Raw genomic sequence first — 24353 nt, forward strand, 5'->3', positions numbered from 1 at the left:
CACAAGCTCACCAAGTATTCTACCACAGAATCACTCCTCTGGTCACGACTTTTTAATTTTTAGAATTTACTTGAAAAGCAGAGATGTAAACAAAGCTATCTGCTGGTTTGCTCTCCAAAACCCAGGGCTGGAGCCAGAGCTGCAATGACAATCCACGTCTCCCACATGGGTGGAAAGAATCTAATTACTTGAGCCATCACTGCTGCTTCCCAGAGTCTGCGCTGGCATGGAACTGGAGCGCGGAGCAGGGACTTGAACTCAGGAACTCTGACATAGCTACCTTAAGCACCAAGCTGAATGCCCAATCTCTAGCCATGATTTTAAAGCATAGATTCTATCTGGAATCATCAGTGAGGGAAGCAGAGGAAATGAGAATCAGACCATTTGCAATCAGAGTTTTCGAGCCTGGAGTCATTTGTCCTGCTGGGTCTTGTACCTTCTATTTTCAACTCTCCCCAAAAACCCCAGAGCCCAAGATTTGCACTTTAGAGAAGTCTCAAAAGCTGTCTGACAAGGAACAGCATCAGCTCCATAGAACTCCCAGAAGAAATAATGCCATTAGCAACAGCTGGGAGCAAACATTTTCTTCTAGTCTAGAAGTTTCTCCAAATTAAAATACTCAGGACACCAGGGGGAACAAAATTATGTTTGAGAAGAACTGTGCAACAGAGACAATAAAGGACAATCAAAGCCAGTTGTAGGAACCAACCCAGACCCTAGAACACTTTATTAACACCTTATTGCTTATGCAATTAGAGACATTGATTGAACTGTAGAAGTTTCCTGTAACCAGTCACTCTGCAGAGAGCTTCCCCAGGCTGTTGGAAGTTGGACACTGCCAGGTTGGAGCAGGACCCAGAGTGGGAAGGGTGATATCTCCTAGGAGCTTCAGAGGTGGCGAAGGGCTTCAAGAGGGCCCTTGGGGTGAGTGGAGATGTCAGAAGTGTGGGCTTAAGCCAGGGCCCAGGGGCAACATTCCCTGAGATAGTCAAGCCACAGCCCTCTCTGGGGTTTCCAGAACAAAGGCTGGGGGGAGGGGAGCAGCACTGCAGGGGTGGGAGGGCCACATCTCCAGGAACTACTGTAGCTGGCAGAGCGCCTGAGTGGTGGTTGTATGAACTGTGGCAACTGGCTCTTCCTGCATGACAGTCAGGGGTTAAGTATCCTTTATGGTGTCTGGAGCAGTAAGTACCAGGCCTGGGAGAAGTGGGTCTGCGGGGATGACCACAGCTGGCAAGGAAAGCCACCTGTCACCCACACCCTATTCTGAGCAGCTGCCTTCATCCAAGATAAGGCAGAGTGCTTCCCTCATCAGGGATAGGGTCATTTCTCAGGCCTAGATATTTAATTCCTTAGTCTGGAAGAATTTGGGGTAGGGAGGGCAAGAGTTTCCTTAACCAAACCCACTCTTCACAACTCCCAGAGGTACCCCATTATCCATCCACCTCCCAGACACCAGTCTGGATGCTCTCACTTCCCGTTTTTCTCACAAGGCACTTGTTACAGGGCTGCTGAGGGGAGGGGGCCGGAGACCTGGGAGGTGGCTCTGAAGGTGGTGCCCGATCTATAGGGTCTAGGGTCAGGGAGCAGGTGTCCAGGGGCTAGCGGCTGCCATAGTACAGGTGCACAGCCAGGCCGATGAGCAGTGTGGCCAGGAAGAAGGCGGCTGTGAGCTGCAGCTGCAGGAGGGCCGCCGAGAGCACAGCGTTGACCACCAGCGAGCAGGACACAACAAAGAGGCGTGTGATGCTGCTGCCGTGCTTCATGACAGCTGACATGAGCAGGCCGCTGAGCGCCTGGCTCAGCACCACCAGCACTGCCCATCCCGAGAAACCTTCCAGGAATCCTGGGCCGGAGCCACCGCCTACATGCAGACCTAGGTTCAGGAGCACACCAAAAGTGTAGAGGAAGAGGTTCTGAAGTGCCAGGGGCAGCCGCTGTCGCTTCATGAGTAGCTCGGTGTACACAGATGACAAGCCCGAGATGAGGCAGTACAGGACGAGGAGCAGCAGTCCAAGTGGAGTGATATGCAGGGGCATGGGGCTGGCAGCAGCTACTCGAGGGGTCTCGGGAAGAGGGTTCCTAGGCTCCTGAAGACCACCTGCTGCATAGCAGGCCCCTGCTGCCATCAGCAGCAGCAGTGCTAACCCTTGGCGTGCGGAGAGGCGGTGCCGGAGGCACAGGCAGTAGAACAGGGCTGTGCTTCCGATCTTGAGATTGCTCAGCACCTGGTAGGTACTGGGATCCATGTAACGCTGAAGATAGATCACCAGGTTGTTGTTAGCGCCATACAGGAGGGCTGATAGTGCGAAGGGAGCAGCCTGGCGCCAGGGTGGGGCTCCTGGGGGCCATGTTTGCCAACCCACCAGGAGGGCGAAGGCGCACAGCAGCAGCTTTGTAAGTTCCGTCAGCAGCACGGCTGAAGAGGGCCGGAAAGGCACTCGGCCGTCTACGTGACACAGCGCCAGCAACGGGGCATGGGCACCATACATGGCAGTGGACAGGAGTAGCATCAGGATCCAGCGGGCCTGCCGTGGACGGCCCAGGCGTGGCATACCCCCGTCCTCTACACTCATGCCCACACCAGACTGAGTGGCCTGTATACCTAGCAAGGGACAGCGGGAGTTGCAATGTTTGGGGGAAATCAAGTTATGGAGCTGATGCGCAGGAGGGAGGAGCCGTGGCACATCGCCAGAGAGAATACTGAAGATGAGAGTCGGCTGCAGACTGGGAGCTCAGGGCTGGGAGAAGAAGGGGCTGCTGGCCCTCGAAGCCACAGTCTTGGGAACAGTACCATGGAGTTAGGGAGGGAAGAAGGAGTCCAAGGTGCAGGCTGACAAGCCACCACCCACCCTCTGCAGGAAGGGAAGCAAAGATGAAGGTAGCAGGGAAGTTGAAAAAAGCCAATGGGTAGCAGCCAGGGAAGCCAAACAGAGTGTCTGTGATTGAAAGGCCTCTACTTGCAGGCCCCAGCTACTCATCCTGCCTCCCCCATGGGATCCAGAACTAGTCTGGCCCCTTACGCAGTGACCGAAAATAGTCCCTCAATGTCTTCTCCACGTTGGGCACAGCGTATGCCTGAGCTGCGTAGATGCCAGTGCAGGTGCCCACAACAAAGCCCAATACGGCTGACGCCCTCAGTTTGGCTACCACATAGCCAGCCAGGAATCCCTTGAGGAATGGGGAGGACAAGAGTGAGCCATCCTGTGGAGAAAAATGCAGAAGCAAACTCAGCCAGGCTCTCCCCTTTCCTGCCCAGGGGCTATTCAAACTGGGCCGACAGCATTCCACCACCTGCCCTGCTTTCCTCGGGACAACTGTGATACTTTCTCCAAAGATTTCCTCAAGGTTATGGCACCAGAAAAAGAACTCAGGAGCCCTGATGACACAATCTCAGAACCCTGGGATCAGAAGGTTCCAACCACAAAACCCTACTGCGAGGCCAGAGAAGTCCAGGTTATCCAATGCCTACCTATTTCTCTGGCCTCATTTCCGGGCACACTCCCAGTGATAGCAGTCAAGCTGACCTCTTTCTACTCCGTCAAGTTCATAATGCTACTTCGTTTCACCAGAGCTTTGCTTATGCTGTTCTATCTGCCAGGAATGATTTTTCCTCCCCTCGTCACCAAGTTAACTCCTACTTAAGACCTCAGCTCAAGCACCATTTTCTCAGGGAAACTTTCCTTGGGGTATCTGAAAACAGATAACAATAACCATTCTCTGAATAAATCTCTATCACCCGTTCAAAACTCACAAGAGCATGTTGGGCAATGAAACCTAAGGGACGAGGGAGAGCAGCCCCTACCTGGCTCACGCCACTGTTGACCTCACTTTCCACACGTCGCTGTAGGCTTTCCAGCTGGTTTTTGAGGAATGCCAGGTCCTTAAGCTTGGGTACAGAATCCTAGAACAAGGGAGAGGTTGGTTCCAACAGACTGACCCGTCAGGGCCAGCGCTGTGGTACAGCAGGTAAAGTTGCTGCATGTAGCAGGTAAAGTCACTGCCTGCAGCATCGGTATCCCATATGGGAGCTGGTGAGTCCCGGCTGCTCCACTTCTGATCCAGCTCCCTACTGGAAAAGCAGCAGAAGACGGCACAAGTCCTTGGGCCCCTGCATCCATGTGGGAGACATAGAAGAAGCTCCTGGCTTCGGATCGGGTCAGCTCTGGCCGTTGTGGCCATTTCTGGAGTGAACGAGAGGATGGAAGATCTCTCTCTCTCTGTCTCTGCCTCTCTGTAACTCTTTCAAATGAAATAAATAAATTTTAAAAACCCTGAACCATCCCCAACAACTCTTTTTTAAAAAATTCTTATTTACATGATAGGCAGAGAGAGAGAGAGAGAGAGAGAATCTTTCATCTGCTGGTTCACACCCTAAATGCTCACAATAGCCAGGGCTGGGCCAAGTCAAGGCCAGGAGACAGGGGCCCAATCCAGGTCTCTCAGGTGGGTGGTAGGAATGCAAATATTGGAGCCTTCATCTGCTGTCTCCCAGGGTGCATCTAAGCAGGAAGCAGAAATTGGAATTGGCACCAGAACTCAAACCCAGGCACTTGGATATGGTATGTGGGAGTCTCGAGTGGTGTCTTAACGACTGTACCAAACAGCTGCCCCTTCCTCTGTTCTAGTGAACAACGGCTGGGAGTGAGGATGGAGTGAACCAACGAAATCTCTTCCTAAAAAGCCTTCCTGAGATGGCAGTGATAAAGGAGGAAAGACAATAACCATAAAACGTGGGGGCCGGGAAGGGGACCGATGGGAGAGGCACTAATAACTTTTAACAAATCCTCCAGGAATTTCACATAGCAAGTAGTGTGTAGGGGAGGCAGGGACAGCTAGAGAATCTTCAATTAGGTCTGTCAAGAAAGCACCACTAACTGGACCACGAGTACCCTAAAAGTGGGACCAGCCTGTCTTGACTGCCGTGTCCCAGGGCCTGCAGGGACCGGCCAGCACCCAGACGTGGGGGTTCTGCTGAGCTTCCAGAACCCCAGAACTTCCAGGAGTGGCCTAAGGCGCTTCTGTGAACAACCCGGGGTCAAACTGATTTCTGCCCAGGCTGTATCCTCCTCCTGCCAAGGCCACCCCAAACTGAATGTGAGTGACTGGATGCGATGGGTAATAACTGTTGACAAGAGTAAGTCAACTGAATGTTGTTGATTGCATCTAAGTGTAAAGTTCAGTGTGTGCAAAAGGGAGTCTCGAGGGCGGTCTGAGTGTCCATGTGGACAGGAAACACTGCGTCTTTGCAGGGAATAACTCGGGGCCTAGGACGCGGAAGAGAAAGCATCAGTGTGTATGGTAGTAGCTGGGCGACGGTGGTCCCGCTGCGGGGTGTCCGGCTCCGCTTTCCTAAACCGCCCTCCCCCACTGTTGAGACAGTCTACAAGAACCTTCGGGGAAACAAGGGACACCGTCACGCTTGAGCAGTTCCAGCGTCACCTTCCCCCAGAATTAAGGTCATGGGGTGCAGTGGCCACACGACTGCAGACCACCCCACATGCACTCACCTTGTCATCCGCCATCTTCTCCGCCTAACTTGCTGCGCAGACGCAGCCCCGCCTCCTCATAGCCAGCGCTATGGCCATCTTTACTGAGGGCAGAAGCACTTCCGGGGCACTGCTGGAGAGGGTGCAGCGCTTTCTGGGAGGCTGGGGCCGGCGGTTTCCTCACAGATACTTCCGTGTGACCCCTCCCGTCGCGTCCCAGGCTGAACGTGCGCGCGCACACGACCCGGGCGCCATGTTCTCATTCATGCGCAAACCTCCGCCTGCACGAAAGCCTGGGCCGTCTCCCGCCGCCTGATGAACTCATAGTTGCGTTGTGGCGTCAGCGGGCCGTCCGGCGTCGGTGCGTCTGCCCACGCACGGAAGCGCGCACCCACTCGGGGATCCACACGCCGGGCTACACGCACCACCCCTCGGCGGGCGGTGCTGCTCAGGCCCTCCCCTTCCCGCCCCCGGGACCAGCCCCTTCCCCGCCCAGTGTCTGTCGGCGCCAGCTGGAAGGGCCGTCTCGGGCGCAGAGAGGCTGGGCTTGCTCGGCGCAGCAGCTCCGGAGGTCGCGCTGGGCTGGGAGTGCCGGCGGGGCCGCGGCCGGGGCTATGTTGGGCAAGGATTACATGCTGGCCATCATTCTGGTCAACTGCGACGGTGTGCACGAAGGGTCCGGGTGGGAGGACCAGGAGCAGACGGGGGACGAAGGAGCGGGAAAGGCTTTTTGGAGGCTCAAAGTCAGGGTGGTGGTGGGATACGTCTCGGTGTGGGGACCAGGTGTCAAGTGAGCCCTGATCTTTACTCGCGTTGTCTTCAGGATTGGGAAATCTGGACCTCCAGCCTTTGAAACGGAGGGAGAGTTCTGACAGGCTGTTATTCTGAACTCACGAACAATATGCTCCCCCTCTTCCATCCCGTGTTTCTGTAGATGACTTGTGGGGGGACCAGAATCTGGAGGGGGAACCAGGCCTGCCCCCTGGCTGGAGGAAAATCCGCGATGCTGCTGGTACTTATTACTGGCATGTACCCAGCGGTAGCACCCAGTGGCAGCGCCCAACCTGGGAATCAGGAGATGCAGAGGACCCAGGCAAGGTAGGTGGAGAGCGAGGAGGGGACTTGGGCCCATGTAGGGTCGTTGGCCTGCCATTACACTAATCTCCACTCTGCAGGGGTCGGAAAGGATTTGGGGACTGCGCCCCCCGAAAGGACGATCCTTTTCCAGCCTGGAGAGCTCACTGGACCGAAGGTAAGGGACATAGCTCAGACAAAATGAAAGACTTGAGATTCTGTGGCATTCAGAAATGCAGCTGGACCCACGGTCTGATTTCCAGATCAGGTTCTGGACTCTGTCCCATGGTTTGGGCTCTGTTCTGTGTTCTTGGCTGTGTCCCATGTTCTTCACGGTGTTCTAAACTCTTGTCTGAGCTCTTTGCTCTTTTTAGTGTTTTAGTCCTGACCTAGCATGTTCTAGATCTTGGCTGTTATCTTAGGATCTGTGTGGTATGGTGGTTCTGTTCCTGATACTAGAGTCTCTTGTTCTAGTTTGGGGCTTGGGTCCACATGATGGACCCTGCATGCTTGTGACTTTTTAATTCTATTTCTGTGTCCTGAGTTTCTCCGCAAATTCTAAGCCACACTTCAAGTTAAGCAAGTTTAACATAGCTTGGGTTCCATCCTATTCTGATTTTTATATTCATGGTGCTGTATTCTGACTCCTGTCCTCTGTGCTGTGCTCACCAAGTAGTCATCAAATAGTGTGGGTTTTACCAGTGCACTTATGGTAGGAAGTGTGTTCCTCTTACCCGTTTTACGGTCTGTTCCAGTAGCCCTCTGTCTTGGTATGGTGAAGAATCCTACATCCAAAGCCTGGAGCCAGGAGCGAAGGTAGTGACTGGACCTGAGAGCTCGCCCAGGATATTGGGAGGTTCCAGGGGGTGGGAAAGGACTGAGCAGAGGTGATCAAATGTGAAGGGAGGGACTATCAGTATGTTTGAATGTGTGAAACCTGTTGCATCTGCCGCTGAGCTCCATCTCTGTACTCCTGTCCCTTCCTCCAATCCATCAGTGCTTTGCTGTCCGCTCTCTGGGATGGGTAGAGGTACCCGAAGAGGACCTGGCCCCTGGGAAGAGCAGTATTGCAGTTAATAACTGCATCCAGCAGCTGGCCCAGACCCGCAGCCGCAGCCAGCCTCCAGACAGTGCCTGGGGCGAGGTGAGCTGTCTGGCTCCCACAAAGCGTTGAGCCCAGCGCCCGGAAGACAGAGTTGCCCATGAACTACCTGCCCCCTATAACACCTACCTTCATCTGAACTCTGGGCTGGGTTCTGTCTTTGGCAGGGCCAGAACATGCTGATGATCCTGAAGAAGGACGCCATGAGCCTGGTGAATCCACTGGACCACAGTTTGATCCACTGCCAGCCTCTGGTGCACATCCGTGTGTGGGGCGTGGGCAGCTCCAAGGGTCGGTGAGGACTCTATTTCCCCAAGCGAGAGCTGCTTCTCCCTCCCCCTGCAGGCTGTGATTCCCCACTGATGCTGTTCCCTGGTATTTGAACCCCTGGACACAGATCCTCTGCCATGGACCCAGCACTGCCTCCCCTGCCTGGTCAAGCCCTGGTTGGGGAGGGTGGGTCCCGCTCAGCAGGGACAGACTGGGGAGAGCCCAAGAGGCTGGGCTGATTCTCTCCTGTGCTCCCACATGCTTCTGGAACAGTGACAGGTGAGTGACCACCAGGTACACTAAGCCCTACCCCTGAATTCCCTTCTCTATCCGTGCCATATCCCTGGCATGACTCCAGTCTACTGCCGCCACTACTGACCTTTGCCCCTAACCAGCTACCCCAGCCCCATCTCTGCCTCTGCCAGGGACTTCGCTTTTGTGGCGGGTGACAAAGACAGCTGTATGCTCAAATGTCATGTATTCCGCTGTGATGTCCCTGCCAAGGCCATTGCCAGTGCCCTACATGGTCTCTGCGCCCAGGTAAGAGCCAGGTGTGGGGCAGGGAATGTAGGTAGGCGCTGAAGTTTCTAAAGTACGGGGCAGAGTGGTATATGGCTACACTGCATTTCAGATCCTGTCAGAGCGAGTAGGGGTCAGTAATGATGGCTCTTGCTGCTCCCTGGACCCCATTTCTCCTGAAGACCTACCGCGGCAAGGTATGGGTAGCTGGGTGCCACATTGCAGCATTGGGCTGCTTTGGTGAAAGATGCAGGGTGGAGTGGGGGTGGTTCTGTTATCTAATACTTGTCTGGAGACGGACTTCTGAGGTGTCTGGTCTCAGGATTCCAAGCCCTGAATTGGAAGAGCATCCATGGGCTTTGTTCTACCAGGATCAGCTTTGGTCTGGGTCTGGCCCTCACGGGATGGGGAACGAGGTCGCTGGGAGAGCTCCCAGGCCAACATGGTGTGTATATTTCAGTGGAGCTGTTGGATGCGGTGAGCCAGGCTGCTCAGAAGTATGAGGCACTGTACATTGGGACCCTGCCAGTCCCCAAAGCCATGGGTGAGGACTGAGAGGGCAGGATGGGGTGGGCTGTGTAAGCAAAAGGAAGGTGGGTGAAGTGGGGTCCATCACCATGTCCCAGAGTCCTCCCAGGGCCTTGTATGCATGGTCTGCCAAATACCAGTCTTCCTAGGTTGGAATTCTAGGCCCAGCCTCAGCCATCCTTTTCCCATCTCTGAATTCCAAGTCAGTAAGAGGGTCCTAGGCATTGCCCATAGATCCTTCCTTTCTTTTACACCTGGGAGACACCATTGTGGGCATGTCACCCCAGGCATGGACGTGCTGAACGAGGCCATTGGTACCCTCACCGTCCGGGGGGACCGGAGCACCTGGGTGCCTGCCATGATCAGTGTATCTGATTCTCTCATGACTGCACATCCCATTCAGGTACCAGCAGAGGGTGAACTTAGGGTGGAGGAGGGGTGGTGAGCAGGGCTGCTGAGGGGTCATTGCTTGCTGCTGGAAGAGGTCAGGGGATCCGGCAGGTGCTTGGCTTGCCAGTGACCAGCCCTGGTGTGGGCAGGCAGAGGCCCGTGCAGAGGAGGAACCACTGTGGCAATGCCCTGTGCGCCTCATGACCTTCATTGGTGTTGGCCGTGACCCACACACCTTCGGCCTCATCGCCGACCTGGGCCATCAGAGTTTCCAGTGTGCAGCTTTCTGGTGCCAGCCCCATGCAGGCGGACTCTCCGAAGCTGTGCAGGCTGCCTGTATGGTGAGTAGGGGTGGGAATGGGCAGGTGGGATTGCCCTGTGGCTGCTCTGTGTGGTTGAGTCACACTTGGGCCTGGCAGCCCCTCCGAAGATCACAAACCAGTGACCCCAGGGCTGACTCTGGTTCACTAGTATTTGGGCCCTTATGTTTTTAGGACGTTTTCTTTAGTTGCCAATCTTTAAAAACTAGGACATTTCACATAGTAATTGTTATTCTCACTTTTTAAAAAATATCAGGGGCTCTAACACTGGGTTCACACGGATAAGTTTCAGCATGCCACTGGAGTTGTGTGTAGGCTATACAAGACAGGAAGGGTGTTGTCTTTCCTGCGGGTCTCATTTAGGTTATTGCCTGGCATCCATGGGCATTTGAGTGTGGGATACCTAAACTCTGTTAGTTCACTCATCATTCAACAAATGGTGCCTGCAGGTACCAGGCCTCATATTTGACCCTGGGGACTCAGGTCTGGAGAGCACAGCCTGTGCCTTCACAAAATACTTGAGCTGCTGCAGAGACAGACCAGAGAGAAGGACACACGGGATGATGGAGGAGATGGCCCCTTCAGGGGTCAGGAAGGCTACCTCTAAGAGGTGATGGACAACAGGAGTTAAAGGTCCAAGGAAGCAGTAGACCAGGTGAGGGGGGAGGGGGGCAGGGCAGATGTGCCAGGCAGAGAGAACCTCAGTTGTGAAGGTGAGAGAGATCTTAATGGCTTAGAGTATGCAAGGGAGCCGAGGGACGGAGTGGGAGATGAAGGCCGAAAGAATGGCAGAAACCAGGTCATAGAGGACCTTATAGGTCAGGACGGTGAGTATTTTATCCCAAGGTGCTAGGAACCATTGAACAATATTCAGCTGGATAGTGAAGTCATGTTTGTGGATTAGGATGACTCACTACAGTGTAGTATGGATAAAAGACTGGGAGGGCACGAGGAAGCTAGAAAGGCCAGTTAGGCCCCTTTGACTAGTTCAGATTGGAGACAGTTGGTGCAGTTGCAGTGGGACTGGAGCGTTGGTTGTAGATGCTCCCTGTGAGTAGTGAATGTGCCCTGCTAGGGACCAGTCTACACCACTGAGAGATGGAAGAGAGGCAGCCAAGTGGTAGGCTCTACAGTTTGTCAACACTGAGTTTGAATGCTGATTCTACCACTTTCTGGCCGAGTGACCTTGGTAAAGTCATTCATCTGTTCTCTAAATCTTACGTCCTCATTTGTAAAATGGGGAAAACACACCTCATAAATAACCAGCTTAAGTTGCATTGTACAAAACACCGCAGTGTCCAGCCCTTCTTAAGTACTCAGTAAATGTTGAATTTTATGTTTTGTTAATGAGCTACCTGGGAATGCTATGGGAACTCCAGCTGTGGCCCACGACCAGCCTTGTATCAGACAGAAGTCTTGGCCGGTTCTGTGTGCTGCAGAGGCTTTCAGGGAGTCCAGGGGGCAGAAAGTAGCTGGATCTTCACATTCCCCTTCTCCCTAGGTTCAGTACCAGAAATGTCTTGTGGCCTCTGCAGCTCGAGGCAAGGCCTGGGGTGCTCAGGCCCGTGCCCGCCTGCGGCTCAAGCGGACCAGCTCCATGGACTCCCCAGGAGGCCCCCCGCCTCTCCCCCTGCTCAAAGGAGGGGTTGGGGGTGCAGGAGCAGCACCTCGAAAGCGGGGTGTCTTCTCTTTTCTTGAGGCCTTCAGGCTGAAACCTTCTCTGCTCCATATGTCCTAAATTGATCTGGGAGGGCTGGGAAAGGAGGCTCTGGGTCCGTGCCCAACTCTTGACCCCTTCATTCCCCAGGGAACTGCAGCCTCTTACCTCTTGGCGCCTTCTCTGCCTGCCCCTCCTGCCTTTGCCCACCCTCTGTTCCCCGTCTGTTGTTTATATGGATGACTGGGAGGCCCTGGACCACAGTCGAGGCCCCTGGCTTCCTTTTTCTGGGTCCTTGTGTTCCTTGCCCTTGTCCAGCCCTTGACAGTTGGCTCTACCTCAGCAACACTTTATAGCAAAATCAGTGCAAATAAAAATCCTTCAGAGACCTCACTAGGTGTGGCTATATTGGGCCTGGGACAGGGTTGGGAGGCTAATAACCTGTATGTAGTGAGTTTCTTGCTGTCTGTGTTTGGTGTGATGGAAATCTGACTTCACTCAACAACCATACTTGCTCCAGGCGCTAAACTTGCCACTGGGACACACTCAGGAGTCCCACCTTATGGGGCTATTAGAGAGGAGACAAATCAAACAATATTGACGCTATTATGTAGTGCAATGAGGCAATCTCCAAGGCTTGTGGGAGCTCAGGTGAGGCACTTAACCTGTCTTGAGGCAGTATCGAAGGCTTCCTCAAGAATTGACGTCTAAGCCGATTACTGAAGGAAGATTAATACTAGTGACTGCGCCGACAGAAATACGTGGAGATTTTGAGGGCAGTGGGCAGAGGTGAGGCCCCTGGAAGTCGACCTGGCTGGATCAGAGAGTCATTTGCGGGGCAGGGCTCTCTGGCGATTTGAACTTAATTCTTAGAGAACTGGGAGAGATTTGCTCCGGAGAGGATGAAAGCTCCTGCGGCACCGGCTCTGGGAAAACAGCGTCGTTGGTGCCCGGGGCCCCGATGGCTCATTAACTGCAGGAGATTTCGAGTTCCTTAGGGAGTTGGCACAGGGTCCCACAGCGGCATCCTGCAAGGGTTCCAGACAGTCGGCGCTCGCGAGCTGCCGCCCCGGAAATGACGTGTTGCCTCGCTGGCCGTGCGGAAGTGGAGATGGCGGAGCTCTACGTGAAGCCGGGTGAGCGCGGGAGACGGGGCGCTGGGTCTTCGCCCCCGGCTCAGACTGGGGGCGGTAACGCCGTGGCTGGCGGACCCTGTGCCTTCCTCAGCCCCAGTATAAACTGCGGGTGCAGTTCCGTCTCGCTTCAAACGTCCTGTCTCCTCCCCAGGCAACAAGGAGCGTGGATGGAACGACCCCCCGCAGTTCTCCTACGGGCTGCAGACCCAGACTGGCGGACCCAAGCGCACGCCGCTCACCAAGAGGGTTGCAGCCCCGCAGGATGGATCCCCCAGAGGTGCGTGGGCTCTGTGCGCGGAGACCGGCAGTGAATGGGCGGTGCCAGGGATAAGCCTTTCTGAAGGGCGTTTCCGAGAATTCCATAAAAACAGTTTGGAGCCCCAGTAAGGGTTCGTGGCAGGCAGGCGCTTTTCTGAGCTCCATGGCTATTGCTCAGGTCAGTAACACTTTTTTTTTTTTTTTAAAGGACTCATCCTGGGTGGTCCAGTCCAGACTTATGGGTTTTAATACCGTTTTTATTTTCAAAGTACTTTCCAGTTTTGTTTCCGACCTAAATCTTCCTCGACCCCATAGTGGTGTATTTGTCTGTTCTGCTTCTTCACTTAGATATGTAATTAGCATCTTTGATTTAACGTGGTATAATTCAGTCAGCATTACTGAGCATCCACCAAGAGCCAAGCACTGTTGGAGATGTAGTAGTGATTGGGTAACTAAATCAGGTGTCTGAGCAGCCGGCTGACAGCCTGAAATCAAGATTAGAAGCCAGGCATGCAAAGATGAGGTGCAGTATTCCAAGCAAGCAAACGCTAGTGCAAAGACGCTGAGTTGACAGCAAGTTTGGAGAAACTAAAACACTCAGTGCTAGAGTATAGTGCTTTTTGTAAACCAGAATAAGGAATTTTCATTTTGATCTTTTTAAAGTAGGAAACCACTGAAACATTTAGGGAAGGCTGCCTTTTCTGCAGAGAATTGTTCAGGCCAGTAAGTGGGCTGTTGCCCCTAGGTAGGAAACTCAGGTTCATTTTTTAAGCTGCACAGAATGATAGAAGATGGAGTTTTTCTTTTTTTTTTTTTTTTTAAGATATATTTATTTTATTTGAAAGTCAGAGTTACACAGAGAGAGGAGAGGCAGAAAGGGAAAGAGAGGTCTTCCATCTGATGGTTCACTCCCCAACTGGCCGCAATGGCTGCAGCTGTACCGATCCGAAGCCAGGATCCAAGAACTCCCTCCAGGTCTCCCACGTGGGTGCAGGGGCCCAAGGACTTGGGCGATCTTCTGCTGCCCTCCCAGGCCATAGCAGAGAGCTGGATTGGAAGTGGAGCAGCCAGGTCTCGAACTGGTGCTCATATGGGATGCCGGCGCTTCAGGCCAGGGCTTTAACCCGCTGTGCCACAATGCTGGCCCGAAGATGGAGTTTCTTAACCTCAGAACAATGTGATTCTTTATATTGGGGGCAGGGCTGTCCTGTGCATTGTAAGATACCCAACCTCTACTCAGTAGATAACAGTAGTACCCACTCAGTTATGACAGCCAAAAATGTCTCCAGTCATTTCTTCGGGGGGCGGGGGATCTCCCCACATGGGAATCACTAACTGATTTAGGTCTTTTTTTTTTTTTTTTTACCCCTTTTGAAGATTTATTTATTTGAAAGGCAGAGTTATAGCTAGAAGGGGAAAGACAGCATCCATACTCTACTCTTCAAATGGCCACTGGCTGAAGTGGCCTGAACTCCATCCAGGTCTCCCATGTGGATGGCAGGGACCCAAGCACTCTGGCCATCTGCTTTTGTCCAGGGAGCTGGATCTGAATGGGAGCATCCGGGACTCAAACCAGTGCCTATATGGGATGCTGGCATCACAGGCAGCAGCCTAAGTTGCTGCGCCACATTGCCAGTCCCTGATTTGCATGTTAAAAAGATCACTGTGTCTGCTCTGTGGAAAATGAGATTTTAGGGGCAATGTAAAGGTAAATTAATAGGATACTACAGTAATATGGGCAAGTTAAAATGAAAACGAAAAAAACCTTTCTTTTGAGGCTGAAAGAGACAGACCAAGTTCCCATCAGCTGATTCATTCCCCACATGCCCACCAAAGGTTGGGGCTGGGTCAGCCTGAAGCTGGGAAAGAGGAACTCATTCCAGGTCTCCCATGTGGGTGAGACTCAGTTACTTGAGCCATCATCACTGTTTCCCAGGATCTACAGTGGCAAGAAGTTGGAATCAAGACCTAGAGGTAGGAGTTGAACCCAGGCACTCCGATTAGGGATGTCATAAAGTCATGAATCAACAGCGAGGAATGCTGCTGAGTGGACATGTATGGTAGACAAGGGACCCAGCAATCACTGGTACCTTAACAAGAGCGGTCTCTGTGCAGCTGGAATGGGCTGATGACAGTGTGAAAGCAGAGCGACTATGAATGGCTCATTGAAGAAGTTCTGTGAAGCAGAGATGAGAAATGGGGCAGAAAGTGAAGATGAATACGAAGGAAGGGGAGCTGTTTCTGATAGTACTGTATGTACTGCAGCATCTGTGCTGACTCATGGGGTGACTGAGTAAGGGAGTACCGACGAGGAAGGAGAAAAGGGAAAACTGGAGGAGGAAAGCCCGACGATGAGAGGCTGGGATGCAGAGGACAGCTGCACAGATGCCTTTTAACAGGAGCAGGAACCATTCATCTTTTTTTTTTTTTTTTTTTTTAAGGCTTATTTTTGTATTTGAAAAGCAGAGTTAAGAGAGGGAGAGATGGAGAAATAGATTTTCCATCTGCTAGTTCACTCCCCAATGGCTGGGGCTAGGCTGATCCGAATCAGGAGCCAGGAACTTCTTCTAGGTCTCCCATGTGGGTTCAGGGGCCCAAGAAGTAGGTCATCTTCCACTGGTTTCCCAGGTGTGTTAGCAGGAAGCTGGATGGGAAGTGGAGCAGCTGGGACTCAAATTGGCACCCACATGGGATGCTGGCACCACAGGGAGCACGGCTTTACTCGCTACACCACAGCGCCGGCCCCTTCCTCTATTACAGAAGGAAGGAAAGTGACCACATATGCGGGTGAATTAGAACAGGTGGTGGGAAGATGATTGAGTTCCTGTTTAGTGAACTCTTTTCTCAATGAAATATGAGGCATATTCTCAATAAATATGAAGAAGCAGAGAGACAATAGAGAAAGGGGAAGATAGAAAGTCTAGAGGAAATGTGAAAATAGTTGTCCTGAAGAATGGACTACCCAGTGTTTAGTACATTCTAAAATCTGTAGCCATAACTATCTACATAGTTGTATTTTTCTTCCCAGGTACAGGCAAGTTAGGTTTAACCAGAAAAGTGGTACAATGGGAGGAGGTAAAGGAGACAAAAGAATTTATAAGGGAATGATTTTATACACCATGAAGTCTGAGTAGCTGGGCTGGAAGAGCAGGGAGGGGAGGTCACACTTCCAAGGTGATAGTGCGTTGTGAATAAGGCAGAGGGGCATGAAAAGCGGTAGTAGGAGGGACAAACATGATCACTGGAGGTGAAGAGCTCAGATACCCAAGAAAGCAAATGATTGACGAATTAATCATCCTTGTTGATGCTGATGCTTAAAAGTAAACTCTTGGTTTTTTCTCTCCCAGTGGTTTGCATTATTAAAATCAGAAATCAAGTAATCTTGACAACTATTCCTTACTTCCACCCCACTGAAGTCCTACTGCTGTCTGTTCCTCAACCAGTCTCAGACCAGTCCATTTTCCATCAGCTAGTCTTTCAGCCTACTCCAGGACAGCATCTTCTTTCTTGAGCTACTTTATTAACCACTCACCTGGTGTACCTGCCTCCATTTTGACCTGTTCTCATCAGTTTTTCATAGAGCACATATCTTCAGTAAGTCAGGTCATCCCACCCTCTGCTTTTATAAATCTTTAGTGCCTTCCTGTTGCTGTTAGGCTCAAGACAAAACTCCTTGAAGGCCCTGCAGGGTCTGGATCCCTGCTTACCTCTGCAGTGACAGCAGATAAAACTTGCTTCAGGGTTAATCATTTCCAGACACAACAAGCCTCATTTCTGTCCCCTGACAAGTCTTGTCCTGCCTCTTGGGAACTGCCCTTCATCTTCATCTAGTACATATTCCTTCAGTTTTTTACAGCTGCATTTCTCTCCTCCATTAGCTCTCAATAAAACCAGCTAGCTTTGTTATTACATTTTGCTATACACAAATCTAGCAGCTCTACCTGTTTTCCTAATATTCACTGCAACCCTGTGAAATAGTGCTATTACAGTACTATGCCCATTTTAAGCAGAACACAAGCTCAGAGGAAAAATATCTTGCTGAAAGTCACATAGTAGGTGAGCAGGATAAACTTAGATGTTACCTCAGAAGGTCTTCCTTGAAAATTTAGTCTAGATAGGTTCCCCCATTTCTCTTCATCACATATCACATCATTTTTATTTTTTTTATGACATGTAACATAATTTAGTAATTTCCCCCCCTCTTAAGATTATAAATTTTCTGAGGTCAGGAACATAATCTGTGATGGTTTACCATCTTTGGTGCCTACCACATTGTCTAGCATAGAGACTTGATAAATATACATTGTGTGTGTATGAATGAGTTGGGCCAGTGAATTTAAAGTTGAGCTTCTGACCTATTCTGTATTGTTTGATCCTACTTTACCTTTCAGTCCCCACGTCAGAGCTATCTCCTGGGCATCCCCCAACTGGGCCTCCACCTCCGAGTAAGGCTCCTGGGCCTCCATCTGTGGAGAGCTGTCCTTCCTCTTGTGTGGTGTCCACAAGTTCCCCAGTCATTGAGCCTGAGGCTCTGTTGGAGGATGTGCTGAGACCTTTGGAACAGGCACTGAAGGACTGTCATGGCCACACAAGGGTAAGCCCTGGCATTCCAAGTGGTACAGAGGGTTCCCATCCATAGTCAGACGCCTGTAAACAAGGGCTCTTCATTCTTTCAGTTATAGACTTCTGCAGAATCTGGTAAGCTCTGCCCAGAAAAATGTACACTGGATTCAAGGGTTCACTGGACTTCCAGAAACCAATTAGTGGAAGAGGCTGTGAGAATTCAGTTTCCAGTAATGAACCAATTAACAACCTGATATTCTATACCTCTAGGCCATTCATAGCATACTGTTGATTCTGTGCTTGGGTACTTCCTATCTATAGTGTTTCCCCAGATTCTCTGGAGGCAAGGGATATGTGGAAGTAATGCAGTAATTTCAAGTTTTTCAGCTTTTAGTTTTCTTATTTGTAAAGTAACATGAATTTTTGGGGACCTGAAAAACCCCTGAAATTTAAAAATTTTAGCCATACATGCAGTTTTTGGCAGGGGGAGGAAATCCATAGGTTTTATCAGGTTCTTAGTGGGAGCCTCTAACCTTTGGATAAAGAACCACATTCTAAGGTCTAAATGTAAATTTCCTGGGCCAGAGAAAGCAGGTCCTTTTTTCTCTAGTGATAGCTTCTCTCTCTGTTGGTCTGGCAACACTGACTCCAAGGGCACTCTGTCTCTCAGAAGCAGCTATGTGATGACATCAGCCGACGCCTGGTACTGCTGCGGGAACAGTGGGCTGGAGGGAAGCTGTCAGTGCCGGTAAAGAAGAGGATGGCTCTACTGGTGCAAGGTATGGGTGGGTTCTTTGGCACAGCCTAAGTGTTTTGTTTTGTCTTGCCATGGCTGACTGAGCTGGAACAGGTGCTGACATTTTGGCTGATTGGGATGGGAAGCATGAAGTCTGTCTTCTACCCCACATAGCTTGCTCAATCCCTGTCTCCTCTTTAGAGCTTTCAAGCCACCAGTGGGATGCAGCAGATGACATCCACCGCTCACTCATGGTTGACCATGTGACTGAAGTCAGTCAGTGGATGGTGGGAGTTAAAAGATTAATTGCAGAAAAAAGGAGCCTATCTTCAGAGGAGGCGGCCAATGAAGAGAAATTGGCAGCTGCAACTGAGAATGAGACCATGTCAGGCCTTCAACAAGCTCCATAATCCTGCTGGTTCCCTGAACTCACTTCACATCATCACCTATGCCTTGGTGTGGGAGGACTTCTCTCACTTGGCTCCTTCTTACCACCAGGGAGACCATCCCATGGGCCTGACCCACTTGTATGGGAAAAGGGTCCCACCTGGGTTACCTGAACATGCATTTTAATAAAAACATCTCAGTGGTGGGCCTTGGGTAGGAAACGAGCCCTTCCTATGCGAATTCTGTCCCCTCTGGTGTCCTCAAATGCCCTGCTCCCTGTGGACCCTGCAGACCTCTGTTCTTCATTCATCACAAAGGGCCTTACTGGGCAAGACCAAGTTGGTGCCTGCCACTTTCACCAAACATCCTTTGTGGAGCAGCCCCAGCTTTGATTTCATTTAAGCATGAGAACAGACTCAGACTGCTGCCCCCTGTTGTACTGTACCACCTTTGAGGTATGTTGGTGTTACAAGAGTAAGAATCAGTGAGTGGGGGTTATACAGTGTACACTGAAGAGAAAAAGACCAGATTACTGAGGTTTGGGATTAGGCCTCTATCTGACTCACCAAAGAAGGTACTATCTGATTTTGGGCTTCAATGTGGGTGCCACAGTTTCTTCTGAACCTTTGAGAACAAGCCTGGGTGGAAGGGGCCAGAGAGGTTTTAGTTGGACATGATGCTGTGAGAAGAGAGAGTACAGGTTTTCAGTATTGGAATGGGAGATTGGTACTTAACAGGAAGCAGAAAAGGCGTGTGAAGAAACCAGGGTGGTTGTATAGATGGGAACAGCAAATCTTTTCCAAGCATTCAGCTTTGGAATGAATTAGGGAGGTCAGAGGCAGCCCAGTTCTATGAAGACTGCTTCCTAGAAAGACAGGAACAGCTCTTGACAAGCATAGGCTATTACTGTTTATGGCTTGGCAGTTCTTGTCGTTTGCCCTCAGAACCTTCCTTGGCTCTAATTGTTGCCAGTAGGCCTAATGGAACCTGGGGAAGAACCTGGTGACAGTTAGGAATGTCAGCATTGAGAACTCTGGAGCCAAGATATTTCTTTGAATGTTTACTAAGCAGACAGAGGTGACATACTCCATCCCACAGTCCCAGCCTCTAAGCTTAGAGGGATGGGGGTTGGGAGGAGTACCTACAGACCAAAGACAAAGAGCTAAGGGCTTGGCAAATTGCCCACTCTTATCCCTGGTCTAGCTGCCTCTTAACTAAAAGAGGCCCAGAAGCAACAAGTCACTCCCTTCCAGATCAGATGAGGCCAGCTGGCCTTTGGATACCCCAGAAAGAGGTGGTGGCAGCAGCGGCACGAGGGATCCCTCTATAACTCCACACACAGGGTTCATCTGCACTGGATTAGTTGTCCATTTCAAATTGTGCGTCATCTGGAGAGAGAAAAAGCAGGACTCGTTGCCGGTCAGGTTGTGCAGAAACCCCGCTTGGAGTTCAATACCCATTGTACTTCACAGGGCATCTGAACTCAAGAGCTGGGGGCATTTCTTAATATTAGGTCCTGCTTTCCTTACCGAGTATCTCTTCCTCTGTCTCCTTCTGCTCCTTCAGCTCCTCTAGCTTGAAGGGTGGGGCTGTTGGAGGAGTTGAGACCCCGGGAATCTGAGGGAGGCAGCAAGGGGGTGTCCGGGCAATGGGTGAGTTCTTGCACTCCAGCAGGAACTTTCGGTCGTAGATGGTCCTGGTGCCTGTTAAGGGGTAGGGTCTGAGGTAAGAGTCAGGAGACCGGGTACAGACATCACTGGGGCCCCAAAGGCTTTGGAGAATGGAGGTAGGGGGTATGTGCCTGTGTTACCCTTTGTATCAAAGACCACCTGCTCCGCAATGCTAGGATCTCAGCTGACAAGGAGCATTCACTTAAAGACTTCTGGGCCTACCCCAGATGTGGGTAAGTACCATAAATCAAGTGAGGCATTCTAGATGGTCAGGGCAGGGGCTTTAGGTATGGGGGAGCTTCAGGTCTTGGCTCAAAGAAGAGCACCAAACAGAGAGCCTGGTCACTTAAGGGTGCTCCTCTACCTCTCCAGAACTTCCTTGTTTGACCATTCAGCTTCAGCTGGATTAAGAAATGAAGGGTTTCACTCAGTGCCACCACCTGAGCTCTCATCTTCTGCAGGGAGAAAACTTGTTCCCGAGACACAGGGACATGCTGTTCTTATCTGGACTTCTCCCAGTTCCTGGAAGCCTCAGCCTGCAGGAACTTCATCTTGGCCCTCAGTGTTCCCAAAGGGCCCTTGCCCAGGTATCACCCCTCCCCTGTGCCTCCAGGTGGCAGCAACCCCTGGGATCAGGAGCCCAGCACCTTGTGATCCCAGGCTGCTCACCCAACCAACCAACCACTGCACATCCTTGAAGCTCTTACCCCCAGCTTCCAGACCTGCTGCTCCCTGCTAAGGCTTTCAGGAGGACGTGGAGCTTGCCTGAGGTGCCCAGAATCCAAGCCAGAGAGGAATCACAGCCCAGTTATCAGGAAGTGGGCTCAAGGCATTGTTAAATCACTTGAGGTTTATGGAAACTAAGCCTCAGCTTCAAATACCCTCCCTCAAAGAGGGAACTGCAGTACTAAACACACAACTCTCCACCCCACCCCGTGACAGCTCACACGCACTGGTCTGCTGGCAGCTTGTCGACCTGGCCCGCTGACCTCCCAGGGTAGTGGCCCCGTGGCGTGGTGCTGTAGCAGCTGGGCAGCCAGTCCCTGCCCTCAGGAATCGGACAGTTTGTGGATGTGGACATAGAGAGCGGGAGGTTCAGGAAGGTAAGCAGTTAGTGTTGTGGGTACGGAGCATGGCACTGAGTCTGAGACAGACTAGTTTAGTAGTAAGTACCTGCGGCCGCAGGCAACATCAGAATGACATCACGCCTGAGGCGGGCCACCTGCCATCTCTCAACCTGAAAGCTCTGCCCCAGCCGCTAGGGAGCAAGTCCCTGCTGGGCCAAAACCGTTTAAGGGTTGTGAGCCTCAGTCCTAGCAACCGTGGCCAGTGGCTCCTGGGCCAACGTTGGCCAACTAGCCTAAAAGTGCTGTATTAGCTGGGCTATTTACTGTTAGCCCTTTGACCTTCCCACCACAGCTAAGGAAAAGCAGGGAGCTGGTAAGGAGGGCTTGGTCTTTAGTTAAAAATAAAGGTCAGACAGTCTAGCTTTGAAGGTGTTTTTTTGATGTCAGTACAGTGATATGACAGGCAAGAGAGAAGTGGTGGGAGAGTTAAGTCTAGTACCTATGTACAGTAAAAACATCTCAGCTTCATCCAGTGGTCCTGTTTGGCTTCCTCAAAATCAGCACTGCTCCCCCTCCCAACCCAAAATTACATACAGAATAGAATGTTTGACTGCACTCATTTATGAAAATCAGCTCTGGCTGCTTCAGATTCTCTAGCTCAAATTTCTTTTTTCTTTTTTTTTTAGCTGTAATTTCTTCACTCATTTGTTTTAAAAAAGGCATTATTGTGTACATCAGTGCTTCTCAATTTTAATGTACACACAAATCACATGCATATTTTGTTAAAATGAACATTCTGAAGCCAGCACTGTGGTGAAGTGGGTTTAAGCTCATGCCTGAGATGCCAGAATCCCATATGGAGGCTGGTTCGAGACCCAGCTGCTCCACTTATGATCCAACTCCCTGCTGATGCACCTGGGAAAGTAGTGGAAAATGGCCCAAGTGCTTGGGTCCCTGCACCCACATGGAAGACCTGAAAGAAATCAGGCTCCTGGCACAGCCCCAGCCATTGCAGCTATTTAGGGAGTGAACCAATGGATGGAAAATCTCTCTCTAACTCTGCCTTTAAAATAAATATCTTTTTAAAAAATGAACACTCTGATTCAGTAGGTATAAGAAGAAATTCTAAATTTTTAATGCAATCCCAGATAATGCAGATGCTGCAGGTCCTCAAACATACTTCAGGTAGCAAGGCTATATTGTTAGAAAAAAGGTTTTTGAGCCAAATGCACTGAAATAAAGTGTCTTAATAGTATGGAAGGGTAAAGCTTTGGAAAAGACTGTGGACAGCCATTTATTAAAACAGCTTTAAAGCAAGGTGAAGAAGTAAATCTGTTGGGGGAAGAAGTGTGGGGTAAAGGATAGTGAGAATGAAGGAGGGTAGAAAAGCCTAGTGAAACCAGGTGGGACAAAGGGCAGTAGCTGTGGGGATGGACAGAAGTGGATGAGATTCAGATACACAGAGGAGGAAGGATAAGGTCACCCAATCAAGGTTGGGGGGAGGTACAGGAAGATAGAGTCTCGGTAGCTGGTATACTGTATAATAGGGAAAACAAGAATAGGGGCATATCTTACAGTGGGAAATGAATAATGTTTGTGGAATATCCGGGTGGAACACAAGAAGGAGCTAGATCTATTAGTCTGAAGTTCAGGAGGGAACTCTGGGCTACTACTCCAGATTTGAGCAGTGTGAAATCCAAGAGTGCAGGAAGAGGTTACCGGGACATATCAACATTTGTTTAAGGGGTTGCAGAGGAAGAGGATTCACTAAGAGAATAATAAAGAGGAATCAGAAATAGAACTAGGAGAGACATATCAATGATTTTCAGGAAGGACCAGTGTGGAAATGGGTTTCCCTTCTACTAATCTCTATTACAAAACAGCCACAGTTACTACAATAATGACTACTGTTTATAGCTAACTTTCCTAGACAAAGTATGTGCCAGTCAAGAATGGGAAACTTGGCCGGTGCCACAGCTCAACAGGCTAATCCTCCACCTGCGGCGCCAGCACACCGGGTTCTAGTCCCAGTCGGGGCGCCGGATTCTGTCCCGGTTGCTCCTCTTCCAGTCCCGCTCTCTGCTGTGGCCCAGGAGTGCAGTGGAAGATGGCCCAAGTGCTTGGGCCCTGCCCCTGCATGGGAGACCAGGAAAAGCTCCTGGCTTTGGGTCAGCACAGTGTGCCGGCCGCAGCGGCCATTGGGGGGTGAACCAATGGAAAAAGGAAGACCTTTCTGTCTCTCTCACTGTCCACTCTGTCCAAAAAAAAGAATGGGAAACTATAGAATAGGTAATTGGCTTTGGAGAGAAAGCCAGGTTCATCATCCATGAAAGCTGGATGAAGGACTGAGTTTAAACGAGAGACAAGATTAATTATCCATTAGAATATGTAAGCTTAAAAAAAAATTAAACCCAGGCCCCACTTTCAGAGTTGTGATTAAGCATATAAGGAAATACAGGTCTTGACTACCAGGACAAAACAGGAGGTAGCAAGTAATCACAAAATATACTTGCAGTCACAAATTTCAAAATTTTCAAAATTAGGTCTTAAAGTCCAGCCTCGTGCCTTTACTGGAGGTGGTCTTAACACACTGAAGTTTTGACACAACTACCTTTAGCTCTCACCCATTTCCCACAGGAAGTGAAGGTGATAGAACCTGGATGTTGGCAAAAGACCAATCATTAATAAAAAATAAAGTGCAGCATTATTAGAGCCCTCGCCCACAGGGCAGAGTCCACTGAGTACAACGTCACAACCAGTCACATTTCTTGGTAGAAGTGCATCTTGCTAGTTAGAGAACCAAATGTTCAGAATCAGTGTTACTCCAGGTTTATCTGTCTCTTCCTGGGTTTACAATATGGTCCAAAGGTCTTAAACAGTGGGAGATAACCACCTATATGAAGCACTCCTTTCTGTTTGGCTTTAAATCATAATGTGACCATATTTCCCCTTTCACAAGTTAACTCAAAACTGAGGATGGCCCACTTGTACACTACTTTTGAGGCTGGGACAAGGATTTGGCCAGAACCTACGCAAACAGATGGAAACCATAGTCCCAAGTCCTGAGATTTCTTACCTCTGGTTAGGAGAGGCCACCATTGGCTGTCCAACTCTCTTCTTCGGCCTGGTTAGCTGAGGTGATGGGATTTCCCCTTTGAGAGCAGGGACTGAAGGAAGCAGACTGGCC

At 50.7% G+C, this 24353-nt stretch overlaps 5 protein-coding genes across 13 annotated transcripts in view; 2 read left to right on the forward strand and 3 right to left on the reverse strand.

Annotated features, from left to right (window-relative positions):
* Nucleotides 1-668: 668 nt before the first annotated feature.
* SLC35A4 (solute carrier family 35 member A4) lies at nucleotides 669-2576 on the reverse strand. Its single transcript, XM_062189020.1, has one exon. It carries the CDS (start codon nucleotides 2574-2576, stop codon nucleotides 1602-1604), a length of 975 nt encoding a protein of 324 aa, XP_062045004.1. The 3' UTR covers nucleotides 669-1601.
* Nucleotides 2577-2588: 12 nt separating this feature from the next.
* On the reverse strand, nucleotides 2589-5658 carry LOC133757992 (SLC35A4 upstream open reading frame protein). The gene is made up of 3 exons (XM_062189023.1): nucleotides 5511-5658; nucleotides 3806-3904; nucleotides 2589-3204 (listed from the first exon to the last, which is right to left on the reverse strand). Exons 1-3 carry the CDS (start codon nucleotides 5523-5525, stop codon nucleotides 3007-3009), a joined length of 312 nt encoding a protein of 103 aa, XP_062045007.1. The 5' UTR covers nucleotides 5526-5658; the 3' UTR covers nucleotides 2589-3006.
* A 104-nt stretch (nucleotides 5659-5762) lies between these two features.
* APBB3 (amyloid beta precursor protein binding family B member 3) lies at nucleotides 5763-11430 on the forward strand. 5 transcript variants are annotated; one of them, XM_062189019.1, is made up of 13 exons: nucleotides 6018-6152; nucleotides 6424-6587; nucleotides 6665-6741; nucleotides 7319-7379; nucleotides 7561-7707; nucleotides 7833-7960; nucleotides 8209-8214; nucleotides 8340-8475; nucleotides 8567-8651; nucleotides 8915-8998; nucleotides 9270-9385; nucleotides 9522-9713; nucleotides 11194-11430. In XM_062189019.1, exons 1-13 carry the CDS (start codon nucleotides 6104-6106, stop codon nucleotides 11428-11430), a joined length of 1482 nt encoding a protein of 493 aa, XP_062045003.1. In that variant the 5' UTR covers nucleotides 6018-6103. The 5 variants fall into 5 exon arrangements, with proteins under 5 accessions (XP_062045001.1, XP_062045003.1, XP_062044999.1 ...); XM_062189015.1 differs by lacking the exon at nucleotides 8209-8214 and having other exon boundaries at nucleotides 8361-8475; XM_062189016.1 differs by lacking the exon at nucleotides 8209-8214 and having other exon boundaries at nucleotides 7322-7379; nucleotides 8361-8475.
* Nucleotides 11431-12392: 962 nt separating this feature from the next.
* On the forward strand, nucleotides 12393-18669 carry SRA1 (steroid receptor RNA activator 1). The gene is made up of 5 exons (XM_062189022.1): nucleotides 12393-12485; nucleotides 12637-12762; nucleotides 17135-17337; nucleotides 17977-18085; nucleotides 18244-18669. The coding sequence occupies exons 1-5, from the start codon at nucleotides 12425-12427 to the stop codon at nucleotides 18450-18452; spliced, it is 708 nt and encodes a 235-aa protein (XP_062045006.1). The 5' UTR covers nucleotides 12393-12424; the 3' UTR covers nucleotides 18453-18669.
* An 807-nt stretch (nucleotides 18670-19476) lies between these two features.
* Nucleotides 19477-24353, reverse strand: part of ANKHD1 (ankyrin repeat and KH domain containing 1) — a 149632-nt gene continuing 144755 nt past the window's right edge. For all 5 annotated transcript variants that reach the window (XM_062189010.1, XM_062189014.1, XM_062189011.1 and 2 more), the window contains 3 exons: nucleotides 24243-24352; nucleotides 19959-20132; nucleotides 19477-19817 (listed from right to left, as the gene is read on the reverse strand). In XM_062189010.1, the coding sequence (XP_062044994.1) occupies nucleotides 19814-19817; nucleotides 19959-20132; nucleotides 24243-24352 (288 nt within the window). In that variant the 3' untranslated portion in view covers nucleotides 19477-19813. The remainder of the gene's footprint in view (nucleotides 19818-19958; nucleotides 20133-24242; nucleotide 24353) is intronic.

Source organism: Lepus europaeus, chromosome 4, assembly GCF_033115175.1.
Source record: "Lepus europaeus isolate LE1 chromosome 4, mLepTim1.pri, whole genome shotgun sequence".
Taxonomy (NCBI): Eukaryota; Metazoa; Chordata; class Mammalia; order Lagomorpha; family Leporidae; genus Lepus; species Lepus europaeus.

Excerpts from the sequence above, each read along its gene's own strand:
- APBB3 (XM_062189019.1), top strand. The coding sequence starts at position 6,104 with ATGTTGGGCAAGGATTACATGCTGGCCATCATTCTGGTCAACTGCGAC. Across the intron at positions 8,476-8,566 it reads TACATGGTCTCTGCGCCCAG|ATCCTGTCAGAGCGAGTAGG; the intron begins GTAAGAGCCAGG and ends ACTGCATTTCAG. Across the intron at positions 8,999-9,269 it reads GCCAGTCCCCAAAGCCATGG|GCATGGACGTGCTGAACGAG; the intron begins GTGAGGACTGAG and ends ATGTCACCCCAG.
- LOC133757992 (XM_062189023.1), bottom strand. Across the intron at positions 3,205-3,805 it reads TCAACAGTGGCGTGAGCCAG|GATGGCTCACTCTTGTCCTC; the intron begins GTAGGGGCTGCT and ends TTTTCTCCACAG.
- SRA1 (XM_062189022.1), top strand. The coding sequence starts at position 12,425 with ATGACGTGTTGCCTCGCTGGCCGTGCGGAAGTGGAGATGGCGGAGCTC. Across the intron at positions 12,763-17,134 it reads GCAGGATGGATCCCCCAGAG|TCCCCACGTCAGAGCTATCT; the intron begins GTGCGTGGGCTC and ends TTTACCTTTCAG. Across the intron at positions 17,338-17,976 it reads ACTGTCATGGCCACACAAGG|AAGCAGCTATGTGATGACAT; the intron begins GTAAGCCCTGGC and ends TCTGTCTCTCAG.
- SLC35A4 (XM_062189020.1), bottom strand. The coding sequence starts at position 2,576 with ATGAGTGTAGAGGACGGGGGTATGCCACGCCTGGGCCGTCCACGGCAG.